General features: G+C 36.8%; 1 protein-coding gene across 3 annotated transcripts in view; it reads left to right on the forward strand.

Moving 5' to 3' along the window:
* The window catches only part of COL19A1 (collagen type XIX alpha 1 chain), a 297,117-nt gene that overhangs the window by 49,533 nt on the left and 231,198 nt on the right, over positions 1-16,386 (forward strand). For 2 of the 3 annotated variants that reach the window (XM_087437889.1, XM_087437888.1), the window contains exon 9: positions 8,898-8,951. The exons of the other annotated variant lie outside the window; for it this stretch is intronic. In XM_087437889.1, the coding sequence (XP_087294015.1) occupies positions 8,898-8,951 (54 nt within the window). The remainder of the gene's footprint in view (positions 1-8,897; positions 8,952-16,386) is intronic. 3 annotated transcript variants of the gene reach the window in all.

Consider the following 16,386-nt stretch of genomic DNA (forward strand, 5'->3'; position numbering starts at 1 on the left):
AGATCAGCTCTGAGCTAACATCCCTGCCAATCCTTCTCTTTTTGCTGAGGAAGACCAGCCCTAAGCTAACATCTGTTGCCAATCCTCCTCCTTTTTTTCTCTTTTTCTCCCCAAAGCCCCAGTAGATAGTTGTATGTCATAGTTGCACATCCTTCTAGTTGCTGTATGTGGGACGTGGCCTCAGCATGGCCGGAGAAGCGGTGTGTCGGAGCTCGCCCAGGATCCGAACCCAGGCTGCCAGTAACGGAGTGAGTGCACTTAACCGCTAAGCCATGGGGCCAGCCCCTATTTTATTCTTTTTGATGCAATTGTAAATGGGATTGTTTTCTTTCTCTTTTTGATAGTTCATTATCAGTGTATAGAAACACAACTGATTTTTGCATATTGATTTTGTGTCTTGCAACTTTACTGAATTCATTTATTAATTCTAACAGTTTCTTTAAGGCATCTTTTAGACTTTTCTATATAGCGCATTATGTCATCGGCAAATAGTGACAGTTTTACTTCTTCCTTTCCAATTTGAATGCATTTTATTTCTTTTTCTTGCCTAATTAATCTGGCTAGAACTTCTAGTACTATGTTGAATAAAAGTGGTTAGAGTGGGCATCCTTGTCTCAGTCCTGATCTTAGAGGAAAAGCTTTCAACCTTTGATCATTGAGTATGATGGTAGCTATGGGCTTGTCATATACAGCCTTTATGAGGTTGAGGTACATTCCCTCTATACCCATTTTTTGAGAGTTTTTATTGTAAATGGATATTGAATTTTGTCAAATGCTTTTTTGCATCTATTGAGGTGATCATATGATCTTTATTTTCATTTTGTTAATATGGTGTATCACATTGACTGGTTTGTGGATATTGAACCATCCTTGCATCCCTGGAATAAATCCCACTTGATCATGGTGAGTGATCCTTTTAATGTATCGTGGAATTCAGTTTGCTAATATTTTGTTGAGGATTTTTGCAGCTATGTTCATCAGGCATATTGGCATGCAATTTTCTTTTCTTGTGACATTCTTGCCTGGTTTTGGTATCAGGGTAATGCTGGCCTTGTAAAATGAGTTTGGAAGAGTTCCCTCCTCTTCTATTTTTTGGAAGAGTTTGAGGATTTGTATTAATTCTTCTTTGAATGTTTGGTAGAATTCACTAGTGAAGCTGTCTGGTGCTGGACTTTTGTTGTTGGGAGGTTTTCAATGACTGATTCAGTCTCCTTACTAGTAATTGGTCTGTTTAGATTTTCTAGTTTATCAAGATTTAGTCTTGGTTGACTGTATGTTTCTAGGAATTTATCTATCTCTTACAGGTTGTCCAATTTATTGGCATATAATTGTTCATAGTGATCTCTTATGATCCTTCATATTTCTGTGGTATCTGTTGTCACGTCTCTTCTTTTGTTTCTGATTTTATTTATTTGAGTCTTATCTCTTTTGTTATTGATGAGTCTAACTGAATGCTTGTCAATTTTGTTTATCAATTCAAAGAACCAGCTCTTAGTTTCATTGATCTTCTCTATTGTCTTTTTAGTCTCTATTTCATTTGTTTCTGCTCTAATCTTTGTTATTTCCTTCCTTCTACTAACTTTGGGCTTTGCTTGTTCTTCTTTTTCTAGTTCCTTGAGGTGTAAAGGTAGGTTGTTTATATGAGACTTTTCTTGTTTCTTAAGGTAGGCATTTATCACTATGAACTTTCCTTTTAAATCTGCTTTTGCTGCATTCCACACATTTTGGTTAGTGTATTTCCATTTTCACTTGTCTTAAGGTATTTTTTTTATTTATCTTTTGATTTCTTCTTTGAACCATTGATTTTCAGTAGTATCTTGTTTAATCTCCACATATTTGTGAATTTTCCAGTTTTCTTCATGTAATTAATTTTTGGTTTCATGCCATTGTGGTCAGAAAAGATGCTTGATATGATTTTAATCCTCTTAAATTTATTAAGACTTGTTTTGTGGCCTAACATATGATCTATCCTGGAAAATGTTCAATGGGTACTTGAGAAGAATGTGTATTCTGTTGCTTTTGGATGTGATATTCTGATCGTGGTGTATCATCCTTTTAATGTATTGTTGAATTCAGTTTGCTAATATTTTGCTGAGGGCTTTTGTATCTATGTTCTTCAGGGATATTGGCCTGTAATTTTATTTTATTGTGGCTTGTTTCTCTTGCCTGCTGATGGGTCTCCACTGAAAATTCTTTCTTAGCTCCCTACCCTTTATTTAAACATCTCACTTTACTGAACATGTTCTCTGTGTAAAGCACATTGCTAGGTGTTATAGGAGGTAGAAAAAATAGGATACATTTCCTATTCTCAAGGGTTTTACAACTGGAAAGAGACAAAGGGACATTACAAGGCCATACTTGTATAGGACAGTTGCAGATGTCCTGTGAGAATGGTCTGGGGAGACTGGGAAGAGAGTTTCATGGAGGAGAGGGTGAGTGAGCTGGACCTTTGAGAATCTAATTCTAGGCAATATCCCACGTTGAGAGATTTACCTGTCCTTTTTCACCACCCCATCCAAACTTAAGTGTCCTATTCCCACTCTTTAGTGTCATGTTTTGTTAGTGAAGTAGGTAAATTAATTTGTGCTAAGGTTAGGAGTTGATTACGTTTTTTTTAATCTTTCCAATGTGAAATAGATTTAAATTCAGGGCCAGCCCCGTGGCTTACGGTTGGGTGCGCATACTCCGCTGCTGGTGGCCCGGGTTCGGATCCCGGACAGGCACCGGCGCACTGCTTTTCCAGCCATGCTGAGGCTGCGTCCTACATACAGCAACTAGAAGGATGTGCAGCTATGACATACAACTATCTACTGGGGCTTTGGGGGGAAAAAATAAATAAATAAAAATCTTTAAATTCTTTTCACACCTTAACTTGGAAGTCCATGATTCTAAATTAGTTACATAATCTAGTTGGACTCCTTATTTTAAAAGGTAGGAGACTGGATGTCTGAGTGATGACTGATTGCTTAAAGTTGCACAGCAAGCTTCAACTAAGCTGCTCACAGTCGTTTGACTCCCAAAGGAAGGTCTGCCCATTATAGCTTCCATAGGAACTTCAGGCGCCTTAGCCAGTGTTTGAGAAGAGATTTTTGAGGTAGGATGGAGCATTTATTTTTGCCCTTTAAATCATGTTATTGGGGATTACTTTGCTTTCAATATCACTGTACGAAAATGTAAAATAATTAAACAATATCTAGTTTTAAGGACTACTTCCATTGAACTGAACATATTAATCATTATAGCAATAGCTAGTATTTATTGATTGCTTACCATGTGCCAGACACTGAGAAGAGTGATTTAGATATGTTATCTTTTTGATCCTTACAACTCTTCATGTTAGGAATTAGTACTACTATTTTACAAAACTGAGGTTTTGGAAGATTAAGTTATTGCCCAAGGTCACATGATAAATAGTCAAGCTGGGATTCGAATCCAGGCCTTTTGACTCTAGTGTCCTTCTCTTAACCAGTATGCATTTTGAAGGTTGCTCTATGTCTTAAAAGCTCTTCAGTATTATTTGTTTGTGTTCTTTGAACATAGTACTTCCACTTATGACATCTTTTTTTTTTACCCTTATAACCTCATAAAGAACATTAAGCTAATATTTTTATCCTCATCTTGCAATTGAGAGAACCATACATGGGTAAAATGGTGTGCCCAAGGCAACGTAATTAAGAGGACTCATAGAGTAGAGCGATCTCCAGTTTAATCCCAGTTCTTCTCAGTTTAATTAACAGTGTGAACTTGGCCATGTCACCTAGTCTCTCCATGCTTCATTTCCCTCACCTCTGCCTACATCATAAGGTTGACACAAAAGTGCTTTGAAAAGGCACATGTGGCTTAGTTGTTGGTGATTGTGATGTGATACACATTAACCTTTCTTAATTTGACTTTCCTACTCTTTGATGTACCAAATCTATCAATTTAAGATTACTGGCAGGGGTCGGCCCCGTGGCTTAGCAGTTAAGTGCGTGCAATCCGCTAGTGGAGGCCCGGGGTTCAGATCCCAGCGCGCACCGTCGCACCACTTGTCAGTCCATGCTGAGGCCACGTCCCACATACAGCAACTAGAAGGATGTGCAACTATGACATACAACTATCTACTGGGGCTTTAGGGAGAAAAAGGAGGAGGACTGGCAATAGATGTTAGCTCAGGGCTGGTCTTCCTCAGCAAAAAGGGAAGGATAGGCACGGATGTTAGCTCAGGGCTGATCTTCCTCACAAAAAAACAAAATTACTGGCATAGGACAAAATTTCACATGCTTGTTTTAGAAGGGGTAAAATACTTTTAAAACATCCCTGTCCCTTTAAAAAACCTTTCTGCATCACAAGTGTGGTCCTAATTATTAAGAAAAGTATTAAGTAAATATTAAGAAAATCATTAAATCACCTTTAGTGATTTAAGTGATTTTTTTTTAAAAGAGTAAGTATTGAGTCACTCTTGTTAGAACATATATCTTTTAAAGACTCATTCTTTCCTCCATACTCTTTAATCATAAGTAGGTGTCTCCTACTTTAACATCTAAATATGCATTTTTTCTTTTGTTCATTCATTCATCAACAACTATTTATTGAGTTCCTATTATTATAACAAAAAGCGTGCTAAATGCTGGAGCTATAGCATAATGAGAAAGCACAGGACTTGCTCTCAGTGAATTTATAATCTAGTGATGACTTGTCCAAGGAGCCTTCCCTCCCTCTGACGGAATGAAAACCAGTGGAACAGAACTAGGAAGGAACTAGTAAAATGATACTTATTAGCAAATGTATTGTATGCCAAATCTATAAAACATACAAAAATGTATTATTTACAATGCATTACATAACTTCCTGTTTATGATATACTTAAAAATTATTAACATTTAACTTCCGGACCACACAAAACTCATAGTGGTGAGACATTTTAGTGGCAAGGCAAAAACAGCTGGGATAAAATAAGTTGATAATCTACAAGACAAAACAAATAATATATCAGTGTACTTCCTTTATTTTTTCAAGATAAGCACCAGCATTTGATTGCACCAGCATACCCCTCACTGTATAAATATGACTTCGATGACCATGGCCATGAATATGTTCAGCTTTCCTGGCACTTGTAATAAACATGGATGTATTGTTTCATTTTAAGGAATTGATGATGAGTCTGTTCCTGTTCCTATTGTGCTATGTGATCCTGCAACTTTAATGTGCAATAAATATAAAGATAGCTTCCTCTGTGTTTAAGTCTGGTATATAATTTTCACTATTAGAGTAGGTGCACAGAATAATGCCTGCATAGCTCGAAGATTGAAAGACGTTTTGCTCTAAGGCATATTGAATAGTTGATTTTGTGAGTGATGAGAAGTGCAGTGTTACTAAGGGAACCAGACGTTGTTCCCAAGGTTTCCCTTTCGTTGGTCTATAAGACCAACAAAGGATGTTTGGGGGAGGTAGGACACTGTATTAGAAGGAGTATCCCCTTAGTGCCTGAACTACTTGGGACTGAATCCTGTACACTTCTTACTTGCTTTGAAAATGATCCTTAATTGCAGCTAGTCAGTGGTTTATTGTGAAGAAGGAATACAATAAAACATCTATAAAACACTTAGTCCTGGAAACTGGCACATAATAGATACTGGACAAATATATATTTCCTCTGCTTTCCTATCCATAGGGTAATTGTTCACATGTTGAAGGAGAGGGGGAGATAATCCTTTTGGGTTGATTTTAGTTTCTTATGTGACTTGATCAAAAACAAAGAAATCTTCATTCATGAGATAATCCCTTAAATTTTCAGTTGATTAAATGTTTTACTATATGAATATCTTGAGTTATTATATGCTACTGGAAGTAAATATTAATAATTTATTGGTAATTTCTTCAAAAGATCCCTCAATAATTTAAATATTTCATTCAAATCTGTGTCTTTTCCTCCAAATATTATTTGACAAGACTTTTCCTGGATGTAGTGTACTAGTTTTTGAAGAGATTCCTTGCATTGTTATGCTTACATAATGTTGAGTAAGAACCATCCAGAGACAATTATAATTTACTTTTTCTCACTGACTATATGATATATACTACTAATCTCTTGGTGCATCTTACTTTCGGCTCAATGAGATAAAATGAGAAAAGTTTTTAGACTACAATTTCCATATCTCTTTCCAAATTATGTATTACTCGTTACAATATTTCTAAAGGTGTTAAATTTTAAGAATTCCTACTGTAATCCACGCAGCTTTATAAAGACCAAATGTCACTTTATTGATGCCCATACACCATGAGTTAGACAACTGCTCTGAATAATTGTGTAAGTACATCCTGTCTAACTTGGGTCAGAACCCACAATGGCTTCCTCTCTCCCTCAAGACAAACACTGAAGCTCTAACCATGGGCTCCAAGACTTCACCTTATGTGTAGAGCTCTCCCTACCGTACTCCCCACTCCCTACATCTCCTACCGTCCCCCTGTTCACTCCTGCCCCAAGGCCTTTACGCCAGGTTACATAAACCTCAAATGTTCTCCCAGGTATCCACTTGGGTCTCCTCCACGTCTTTTAGGTTCTTGCCCAGAAATCACTTTAAAATAGAAAGGCCTGTTTTGACATGTCTATATAAAAAGCTTCCCTTCATTCCACCTCCATCTTCTTTCTTTTCTTAGCACTTTTGTTCTCACCTAACATGCTATCATTATGCATCTATTTATTTCTGTGAGCACCACATATAGAATAGCTTATAATAGGGGCTAAAAATATGTTGAATGAATGAATGAATGGTGTACTTCAAGGAAAGTCTAAGCCATCACCTGAGCTGTTTCTAGAACCTGTAAATTCTGTGCTCCAATTGCGCAGGGGCTCCTGCGAAGGAGGGCAAAGAGTCAGTTTGCAAAGAAAGAGGTGGGTAAGTGAAATCATAAGGACTGTTATCTTGTTCACTATTGTTCTACTACACTTTTCCTTTAAAAAACACAAGTGTTTTTCACAAGCGACCTGATTATTTTTAGCTTGATATTGACAGTTAATTAATGAAGAATAAGAAATATTTAGAAAAAAGCCCCAAGTTTTGGCATGATTTAATATTTATCTTTATTTGCCTTTTTTTCTCATCCACACTGTGATGCTTCTTTAATCTGATTACTGCTTTTTTTTCATCAAGATGATGACCCATCTCATAGAGAAGATAGTTTTGGATTCACCCACTGCTCATGTTTGAACACCTAGATGTTATCAGCATTCTGTATCAGGGCACCTAATCAAACTGTCATAACTGTGCCCTCTGTCTAAACTCTAGGTGACATTATTTGAAATAATAATTAATACTTTTCTTTCATTCAAACTCAATTATTATAATTTTCTGAATCTTTTAATTCCTTTTTCTTAGCCAGTATAGTTAGCAAGCTAATTACCTAGCAACTGCATTGCTTTCTTGGTTCTTCAAGACCCTGACTGGTACCTTCACCCACTTCAGACTTGAAATTCTCTCCGAGTTTTGTAAAACAGCAGCTCAATTCTAATGTTCCTGGAACTAAGGGGGAGTGTGATCTGAGCTCTATTTTGGGAATAATTTTCCAGTTTATTTTTGTATTATTATCTTCTACATATCCAGTTAATTTCCCCAAAAATGTAGTCTTTATGAAACGGTTGCCTTGCTGATATGCTTTTAGAGAAAATCAAAGCAATTTAAAATGGAGTGAGTTGACTTACTTGACTAGATAGTCAAAAACTTTGGTGTTGATTCCTTTCTACTGCCCCCCCCCCCCCGATCTACTATGTGGAAGTTCCGTTCTGAGTGGTCTAGAGTGTTAACCCAGAGATTGCTGGGCAGTTTCCCTTTACTTTCTTTCCAATCTGACATTACTCATGTGCCCATTCTGCAACCACACTCCACCAATCAAAAAGGAATTGAATCAAAATATGTTCATAATTTTTTAAAAAGAAAGAATATCTTCCCTTAGTAATGACCTCACAGAAGTAAGATTTCATATTGTGCTTTTGACTTTTTGTCTATGTCAATATAAGAAATAAACATTTCTTCATCCTTTCTAATCTAATATTGAACATATTGGATTAATTGACAAGTCTTTTCTGTTTTTGCATCAATTTTACCCAATCTGATATAATCTCATCTCATCTGTAGGAACTTGAAGTTGAAGTTTACTTGTGTGCCTTAAATCTGAAATTAATATACGATATCAGTGTACTAATGGCATTATGTACTCATAATATTCTAATGTATTTCTTAATCTCTACCAAGCGTTAGTGATAGTTACAGAAACTCATTCAAAAAGTTTACATTAAAAAATAATTAGGTAAAATTTAAAAAATAAAAGAAAAATAATAAAAGTTTATATTATTTTCCACTGTTTCAAGGATAAATTTATCAGGCTGAATTTGTGATAAGCCATCAAGGCAGCTTCATGGAGCAGATTTTCCTGGTGTGGATGGAAGGGCAGGGAAGCTGACAACTGGACTGGCCCAGATTTGGGGTTTCTCCCGGAGGATGTGGCGTAAGGTCAGGCACACTAAATGAAGCACATATGGGTCCATTACAGTCTGAAATTCATGACTTATTGGATGGAAAGCTTCAGGTATTAGCTGAGGTAACAGCAATAGAACCATTCCTTACCTTTGATAAATATAAAGGAAATGACAAAGCTGAGTTACGTATGTCTGCGTGGAGAATGTCTAGTTTTAGTTTTGATTAGCACTTTGATATTTATTAATTATTAATTTTTTGATAATTTATTAATTGTCAAAAGTATAGTTTAATGGCTTATGGACAGTATGAGGAAGGAACTGAAGGCCCAATCTTTGGTGCAAGCAAAAGCCACTCATCTGTGAAATGGTAGATGCTCTTCGACAACATTAGCGACTAATACACCTTTAAAAAAACCTCCTAGTAAGCATTTCTATATTTTAGGGTACAGTTGGTATTAAAGGTGAATTTGGTGTTCCTGGAGTTCCAGGGGAAAATGTATGTTGATTTGCTGCTTGATTAAACCTTGCGGCTGTTTTATAAGGTTGTATCAGACAGGAAGGGACAATATACAGAACGAGTCTCAAGTTCAGGGGTCAGCAAACTCTGGCCCTCCAACAGGGCTGCCAAAATCTCCCACTGTAGATTCTGTAAATAAAGTTTTACTGGAACACAGCCACACTATTTGGTTTCGTATTGTCTAAGGCTGCTTTTGTGCTACACAGCAGCGTTAGGTAATTGTGGCAGAGATTATATGGTGCCCAAAGTCTAAAATATTTACTGTCTGGCCCTTTGCAGAAAAAACTCGCTGACCCCTGCTCCAGAACATTGGCCGCTATTCCAAGAGGCCCAAGGCTTCTTAATGTCGCTATTTTATGTATGTATAGTATCTTTTAATACATATTTCACTGTAGACTTAAATTAAATAAACATTTAAAAATGTAGGACCACATGAGATATTATAAATAAAAATACAAGAAATATATTTCAACCCATCAATAAAATGCTATGTAGTACTTATAAAATGGTTGATTTTCACATTGTCTTCTCTAATACTGTAAAGATGATTCTAAATAATGAATTTACTCTCGAGAGGTTAGTGTTGCAGTTCAGCATCTTATTCAAGTTCAGTTTTTATAGAAACTTTAAAAAATTGTTATATTTGTAAGTTAAACTGCAATTACCTTGTCTTGTTTTCCACTATATGTGTATATATATATGCATATATGTAACTTAAATTGCTGAATTAGTAAAGTTTCACCTGTTATGCTAAGAACATTCTCTTCTTCACTAGAATAAGTTTAGTGTAAGTTTCCGTAGCTGTTCTAGCTGCACTAATTATCAAGTGAGCCCATGTGCCTCATTATCTAGAAGGCCGTGACCCTTGCACTTATTAACCTAAAGTTGTCATAGGAGTAACTGATGCAGGAGTGGTAGAAGGTTCAGAAATTTTTAGACAGATATTTTTTGAGTCCTTCTTAAACATGTCTCTGATACCTGACTGCTTCATTGATGCTACTGTTTTTCTTTTAGAAATTATTCAGCCCAATATGGCAAATTCTTGACTCCTATAGTAGTGTAAATGTTAGACTCAGTAAAATCCGACAAACTCTATTGAACAATGCTATCTTGCTGCAAGTTAGTGTTTATTTGGGCTGCTCTGCTCTTGCATAAGCTTACTGATGACATTAATTGAAGACTCTTCATCATAAATAAAAGTTCCTTCAAATAGTTGTTCAAATGTCTAATTCCTTCAAGATGCCTTTTCCCCTAGAGAATACTCGTCACTCACCCAACTCCTAAAGAGATTGCCCCAATCCACATTTGCTTTTATACTTATTCCACCAATCTCTTCCTAAAATATACCCTCACAATCTGATTGTTTAGATTTCAGATCATTGGGATTTTTCAAAATACTTTGAATATGGGAACTTTTTTTTTTAAGCCAAATACAGACTCACTGGAGCACTTGGACTATAAATAGATTATTGGACTTTATAAAGTGGGATGTCAAGTAAGATTTATATAAGTTTACACAATGAATTATGGGAAAGCAGGATAAAATTACTCTGGAATACTTTAAAACAGAATTTACTAAGATTAGTATAAAATGCCATTAATTTCTGTGCTCCGAAGTGACCTCTCTTGAGTCCTATTAGTGAAAACCAGGTATAAACCGCAACTGATTGGCTGTGGAGGGGGCTTCTGAGAAGGTGCTATCAACAGACCAGATTCAGTACAGGAACTAGATGAAGTAATCGACAGGCTCGACCAGTCAAAAGTTGACCAAATCCACCCCCATCAAGGCTATAAGAGTGAGAAAGCACAAGCTAGAAAGTTCAGTGTGCACGCCAAGAAATTCTCTAGAAAAAGAGAGTTTCTTAGAAAAAAGAAGGCATTTGGGGCAGAGCAAAGGAACTAGAGCAGGACACAGTGTCGCTGAGACAAACGCCACTGAGAATTCAAGGTTCTGTTTCCTTTCCTGGAAGCCCAAATTTGTAGAAAGAGTTGTGTGTGATTCAGTTGTGTGTGATTCATCCTACGCTCCACTTGAAGTAAAACTTCAGTGACTGTAAAGGAGTAAACCAGCTACTGATAACCCAGTTAGACCCAGTAATTCTGGGAACTGGGAGCCTCAGGCCTTGGGGCCATTTGGTCAAAATGGCGGCAGAGTGAATCTCACAAACTCAACGAGCTTCAGACTCTGTGTGAAGACGCTGTCTCCAGGGAACTTGAAAGCTGGTGTGACAAAGGAGAAGGTGTATCTGTGGTGTTCTAAAACCAGCGCAAACACTCTCTCATGTTTCCTCGAGCAGTTTTCTTTGGGTCTAATTTATTGAGTTGCTCTTAAAGAGCCTCACAGACATTAGAGAATTCACGCAGCTTCCAGTGATGCTAAACCTGGTATCAGGCCACATTGGCTCTGGATCCTGGTTTCATGCATCTTCAGAGACCCTCTTTAGTGGCTAATCCCCTCCCAGTTTCTGTTGAATCACTGAGTCTTTGACCACACCCTCTCCTCAAGGTCACAGTCACTGGTGGTGCCAGGTCTGCTTCTGTCTTGTCACTTCATTTAGCTGTTCAAGGGATGTGGCATTCATGAGTGAAGAAATGTCACCTCAAGAGTGTTTTTCTCACTCCTATAATCCATAGGTTACCATTCACTTAAAATAACTCTAATGAATATATACAAAATGAAAATAACAAGAAAGCTACTATGTTATCCGATGGCATGATTAGCAAGTTTTAAATATTTGACTCCAATGAAGATATATCAAATTTTTTTAATTTTTAAAATTTCAGAATTTTTAAATTACAGTTGTAAAGATGAGCACTTATGTTTGGGATAAAATACTTCCATTGTTTTATGATGAGAGTAACTTGATTGATTTTTCTGAGTAAGCTTCCAAAGAAAAATTATTAGTTCTTAGAGTGCTGTGCCTCCCACAGTCGGCTTAATGTGGCTCACGTGCCTCTCCCAGGGTACTCAGACAGCATCCCCAGGCTTCACTTTGATTCTGCTTCTCAGCATTTGTAATGGTTTGGAGTTCCTTTTCTTAGAATTAGAAGTGTTTAAGAGTTCTGTTAAAAGATAAAATAAGAAAAGATGAATTGTCTCACTTGGAGGAAGAACATATGCAAACTGCCATAGAACACGTATCTCAGGTATAACATTCTGAAAGTGAAGTTTTTTGCTTTTTAAGGTTTAATATTTAAACTAGAAAACTGATTTATATTAACAGAGTAAGGCATAGCCTGAGCAGTGTGGAGTAGAATTTGCATATTAGCTGCACTTTATACTTACAACCAATGTGATACAGTAATAAATTGAGAGATTTGCATATAAACCCCATTATTCTAAAACAAACCTACACTGTGAGGTTTGGCTAGGCGACAACAGTAAATTTTTCAAGTCAAGGGTCTGAACAAAGTATTAGTTTGCTGAGGTGGCATTTTTTTTCCGAGGCCCAGGAGAAAAATAGTTCACTCAACAACACTATATTATGAAATCAGTTTATGGAATATGGAGTCGCGAAGACTTTGAGGATGAAGAACTACATTTAGTTATGTTCTTTTGTAATTACAATACTCATCATCTCGTTCAGACTCGCATTAGGCATTCTGACCTGATGTGTACAGCCTTACTGCCAACATACCGCAGAAAAATAACTGTCCCTTAAGTTTATTCAGCGCAGCTAGGATTTTGCCTAAGAGATTTGGTAAATTTTCTGTTCTGAGTTCATATAAGAAAATCTATTCTGTATAGCAAGTGTTATTAGTTATTAGTCACTGGTGACTTCTGGTAAGCTTAGTCGGACAGAAGTCACTATCAGTCAAAATGAGTAAATTGAATGGTCCAATTTCCAAGATAAGTGAATGCCTTAATGCATAAGATCCCACATTCACATGCACACACATGCACATATGCATGCACGCACTCACCACTCACATCCTCGTGGTATGCAGGGGGAAAAGGAGATGACGATTTGGACCCTGGGAGCAAATCCTGCTCACGGTGTTACCTCCAAACGTAGCACTCCAAGCGTCCTTGCCTTCATTACCTGAGTATTTCACAGGAAAAATGGCCTCATTCTCTATTTCACTTACGTATGTCATGTATCAGACATGTTTTTTGAGAATTGGGGATATTTTTAAAAATAGAATTAATTATTTTCCAATAATCTTAATCTTAATAATATTATGGTAAAAATTAAATATAGAGCCTAATTTATGCTAAAACCAATTTTCTGTCTGCTGAATTACTTAGAGTTTGTCCAAAAATGTTTATTTTAGTGGGGAAACCTTTAGTACAACGTTAATTTTCCTTCTCTTTGAGTTGGTGTGCAGTAAATGGCAGCCTTCGTGACCACACCTTCAAATATCAAGGACTCAGCATTAGACGCCTGGAATCCCAGCTCAAAGACTCACTGCAAAATTTAGGGCATGTCTCTTGGTTTCTTCTAAGTTTTCTCTTTTATAAGATGGGAATTATATTGTACCTACTTCTAGTTTTGTCTAAAAGATTAAACGAGATTATTCACGAAAGTGCCAGCTCAGTGCCTGGCATATGAATATCTGGTAAGCAATAGATATGATTCTAAAGAAAACAGTTTGACGATTCTATTTTTCTAAACTCTGGCTTACTATGAGACTAATTAGAACTCATTTGAGGGAATTTATATTATTTATTCAAAATATATTTGGTGGAAAATGTTAAACTAAAAGTTACATATCTTAGGGCCGACCCCGTGGCTTAGCGGTTGGGTGCGCGCTCCACTACTGTTGGCCCGGGTTCCGATCCCAGGCGCGCACCAACGCACCGCTTCTCTGGCCATGCTGAGGCCGCGTCCCACATGCAGCAACTAGAAGGATGTGCAGCTATAACATACAACTATCTACTGGGGCTTTGGGGGAAAAAATAAATAAATAAAATTAAAAAAAAAAGTTACATATCTTAGATAATTTTGACCCCTTAAAACAAACTGGATATTAGCAAACCAATGAATTTTCTACTTAAATAAAATGTGTATGGGTATAAACTTTTACAATAATAATAATAGCAGCCGTTTACTTCATAATTATTATGTGCCAAGCACCGTTAAGAGACTTTACAGTATTTCATTCATTCTTCACAATATCTCTACGAGGTAGGATTTATCATCACTATTTCAGAGATTAAGAAGCTGTGATCTAGAGAGAATAAAGACTTCCCCAAAGTTTCATAGCTAACAAACAGTGGAGTCAGGATTTGAGTCTTTATCCATAGGAATCCATAGTTCTTGCACCTTAATCATATCACATCCTCTGGACGACTCCTCAAGTGTCCAGATTTGCTTCACACAGACAGTTCTGAATTAGATTTTAAATCTCTCTGCCTGCAGCCTAGAGAGGAAACTGTGCAGAGGGCTTCCTACTGTTCCAGGGAGGGCTCTGTCCCTTCTCTTTAGATCTATGGACCCCACTTAAAGTCTACCTAACCTTAGAGATTCTGACTCTCCCATCCTCAGAAAATGGTGTCCACCTGTTAAAAATCATCATCATATGTTTTTTCACCAAATGAAAGGATTTTGTCTAGCTTTACCTTCCGAAATAGGTATCATGAAAACAATACAGTCTTATTTTGTTTGGTTTCCAAATTTAAAACTATATTTGAAATATACTTTCAAACATTCCACACCTGATTCTCTGGAGACACTTATCTGCCCTGCACACCCACCTCCAGGCAGGTCAATCATGGCCACACTCTCCAGATTAACCTTACCTCAACACCTAACCCAGGAAATTCTCTCTTTATGTTCTCCACCAAATATGTTTTTGATATACACGATTATACATATAGATATCAATTGTATATTCATTTGATCAAAAACAGAAGTGTTTAACTTTTAGTACCATGACTTTATTAAAAAATAAATCGAACTTTTAGAGGTAAAAAGCCATATGCATTAAGGCACTTAAGAAGTATGTCTGATAACATGATGAGAGAGTTGCCAAGTTGCAGGTCTTAAAAATAGCCGAGCTGACTATCCTCTTTATGAGGTGCTTTGTGTGATGGGTCTTTTCACCATAAACTCCAAAGCCCTCAGTCTCTGCAGCGGGATGAGACTGAAATGGGCAGATCCATTGTTCCCTAACTGCCTTTGTATTTCTTTTCTCTTGGAAAATGAAATGACTGTGATCTTTAAATCTCAATTTTCCCTTAAAAAGACATTTTATGAGAAGACTGCAGCTTCAGGAAATCAAGACAGATGCTGCGACAGTTTATGAAAGTGCAGACAAAGCCGGTAGCTGTTGTGAATTATAATGAACTCTGCTTCAGCCCTGGTCCAGATGTAGCATTAATGCCTCAGAAACTCAGAAACTTACAGGCGTTTATTGAAAAGCTAGAAAATTTTTTTTGTGATTTGCCTTTCTCTCTGTATTATCTAGTTTCATCTAATTATCCATTGAAATTCAGAATTAAGATTACCTTTAGAGTTTCTCCCGAGTTTAAAAAAAATTAAAATGCATGTGACAATTTGTATGTGACAATTTGTTGTAGGAATCAAAACACTAAATGAGAACAAAAAAAGACAACAGCTTTTTTCTGACAATGGGCCGTTTCCTTCCTATGAAATTGTCAAGATTTGTAAAACAAATATGAGCTGTGTGTTAGAGAAAATACCTCTTAAACAGAGAATCACTTGTATACGCCTCTTTTTCAGAATATTCTGCAACAAGTGAAGGTAGAGTCAAATCTGGAGATAGGATTGAACTTTTATCATAACCAATATTCATAGAAAAAATGACTACAAAGAAAACAGTTTTGTCAACCTACTTGTCGGCTCCACTTATTAAAGTTACGAGAATGATACTTGAATTAGTGAAAAATGACTGCCTTTATCGGAAGTAAGTCTCATGTAATCCTCTTATCTGTGGGCAGTGTACTGATACAGTATAGTACTAAAATAAGCAGGAACCAGAGAAGGACAGAGGTAATAGAAGGACAGGAAAAGAAAAGAAACTTGCTCCCTCTGCACTTGATTTTATTTCTTAACGGTTTCTTGTTCCCTTCTAATGCCTTCCACTCGCACCCCAAGTCAAGCAGTTGGCAGAGAACACAACAGATGGATGACAAGCCCAACACATGCAATGGATTTGGCACCAGGCACTTGACTTATTTGCTCAGCAGTTAGCCAGATCTCAAGAACCTAGTCTGCTAATGTTCTGATCTGATTTAACACGCTATGACAATCTAGCACATAAATATTAAAATATTGCCATAAAAAAGATCACACACACTCTGTTTCTCTGCATAGTTTAGTGGCTAATTATATTACTGTTGTTGTAGATTGCTGAGATACTCAACAGTGAATTTAAAGACATCTACAATTTCAGATATTAGAGGTTTCTTAAAGCAGCTCTGTCTAAAGGAGCATTTAGCCAGCCAAGG

The sequence above is a fragment of the Ceratotherium simum genome, chromosome 13 (genome assembly GCF_057802395.1).
Source record: "Ceratotherium simum simum isolate JZ-2026a chromosome 13, ASM5780239v1, whole genome shotgun sequence".
Taxonomy (NCBI): Eukaryota; Metazoa; Chordata; class Mammalia; order Perissodactyla; family Rhinocerotidae; genus Ceratotherium; species Ceratotherium simum.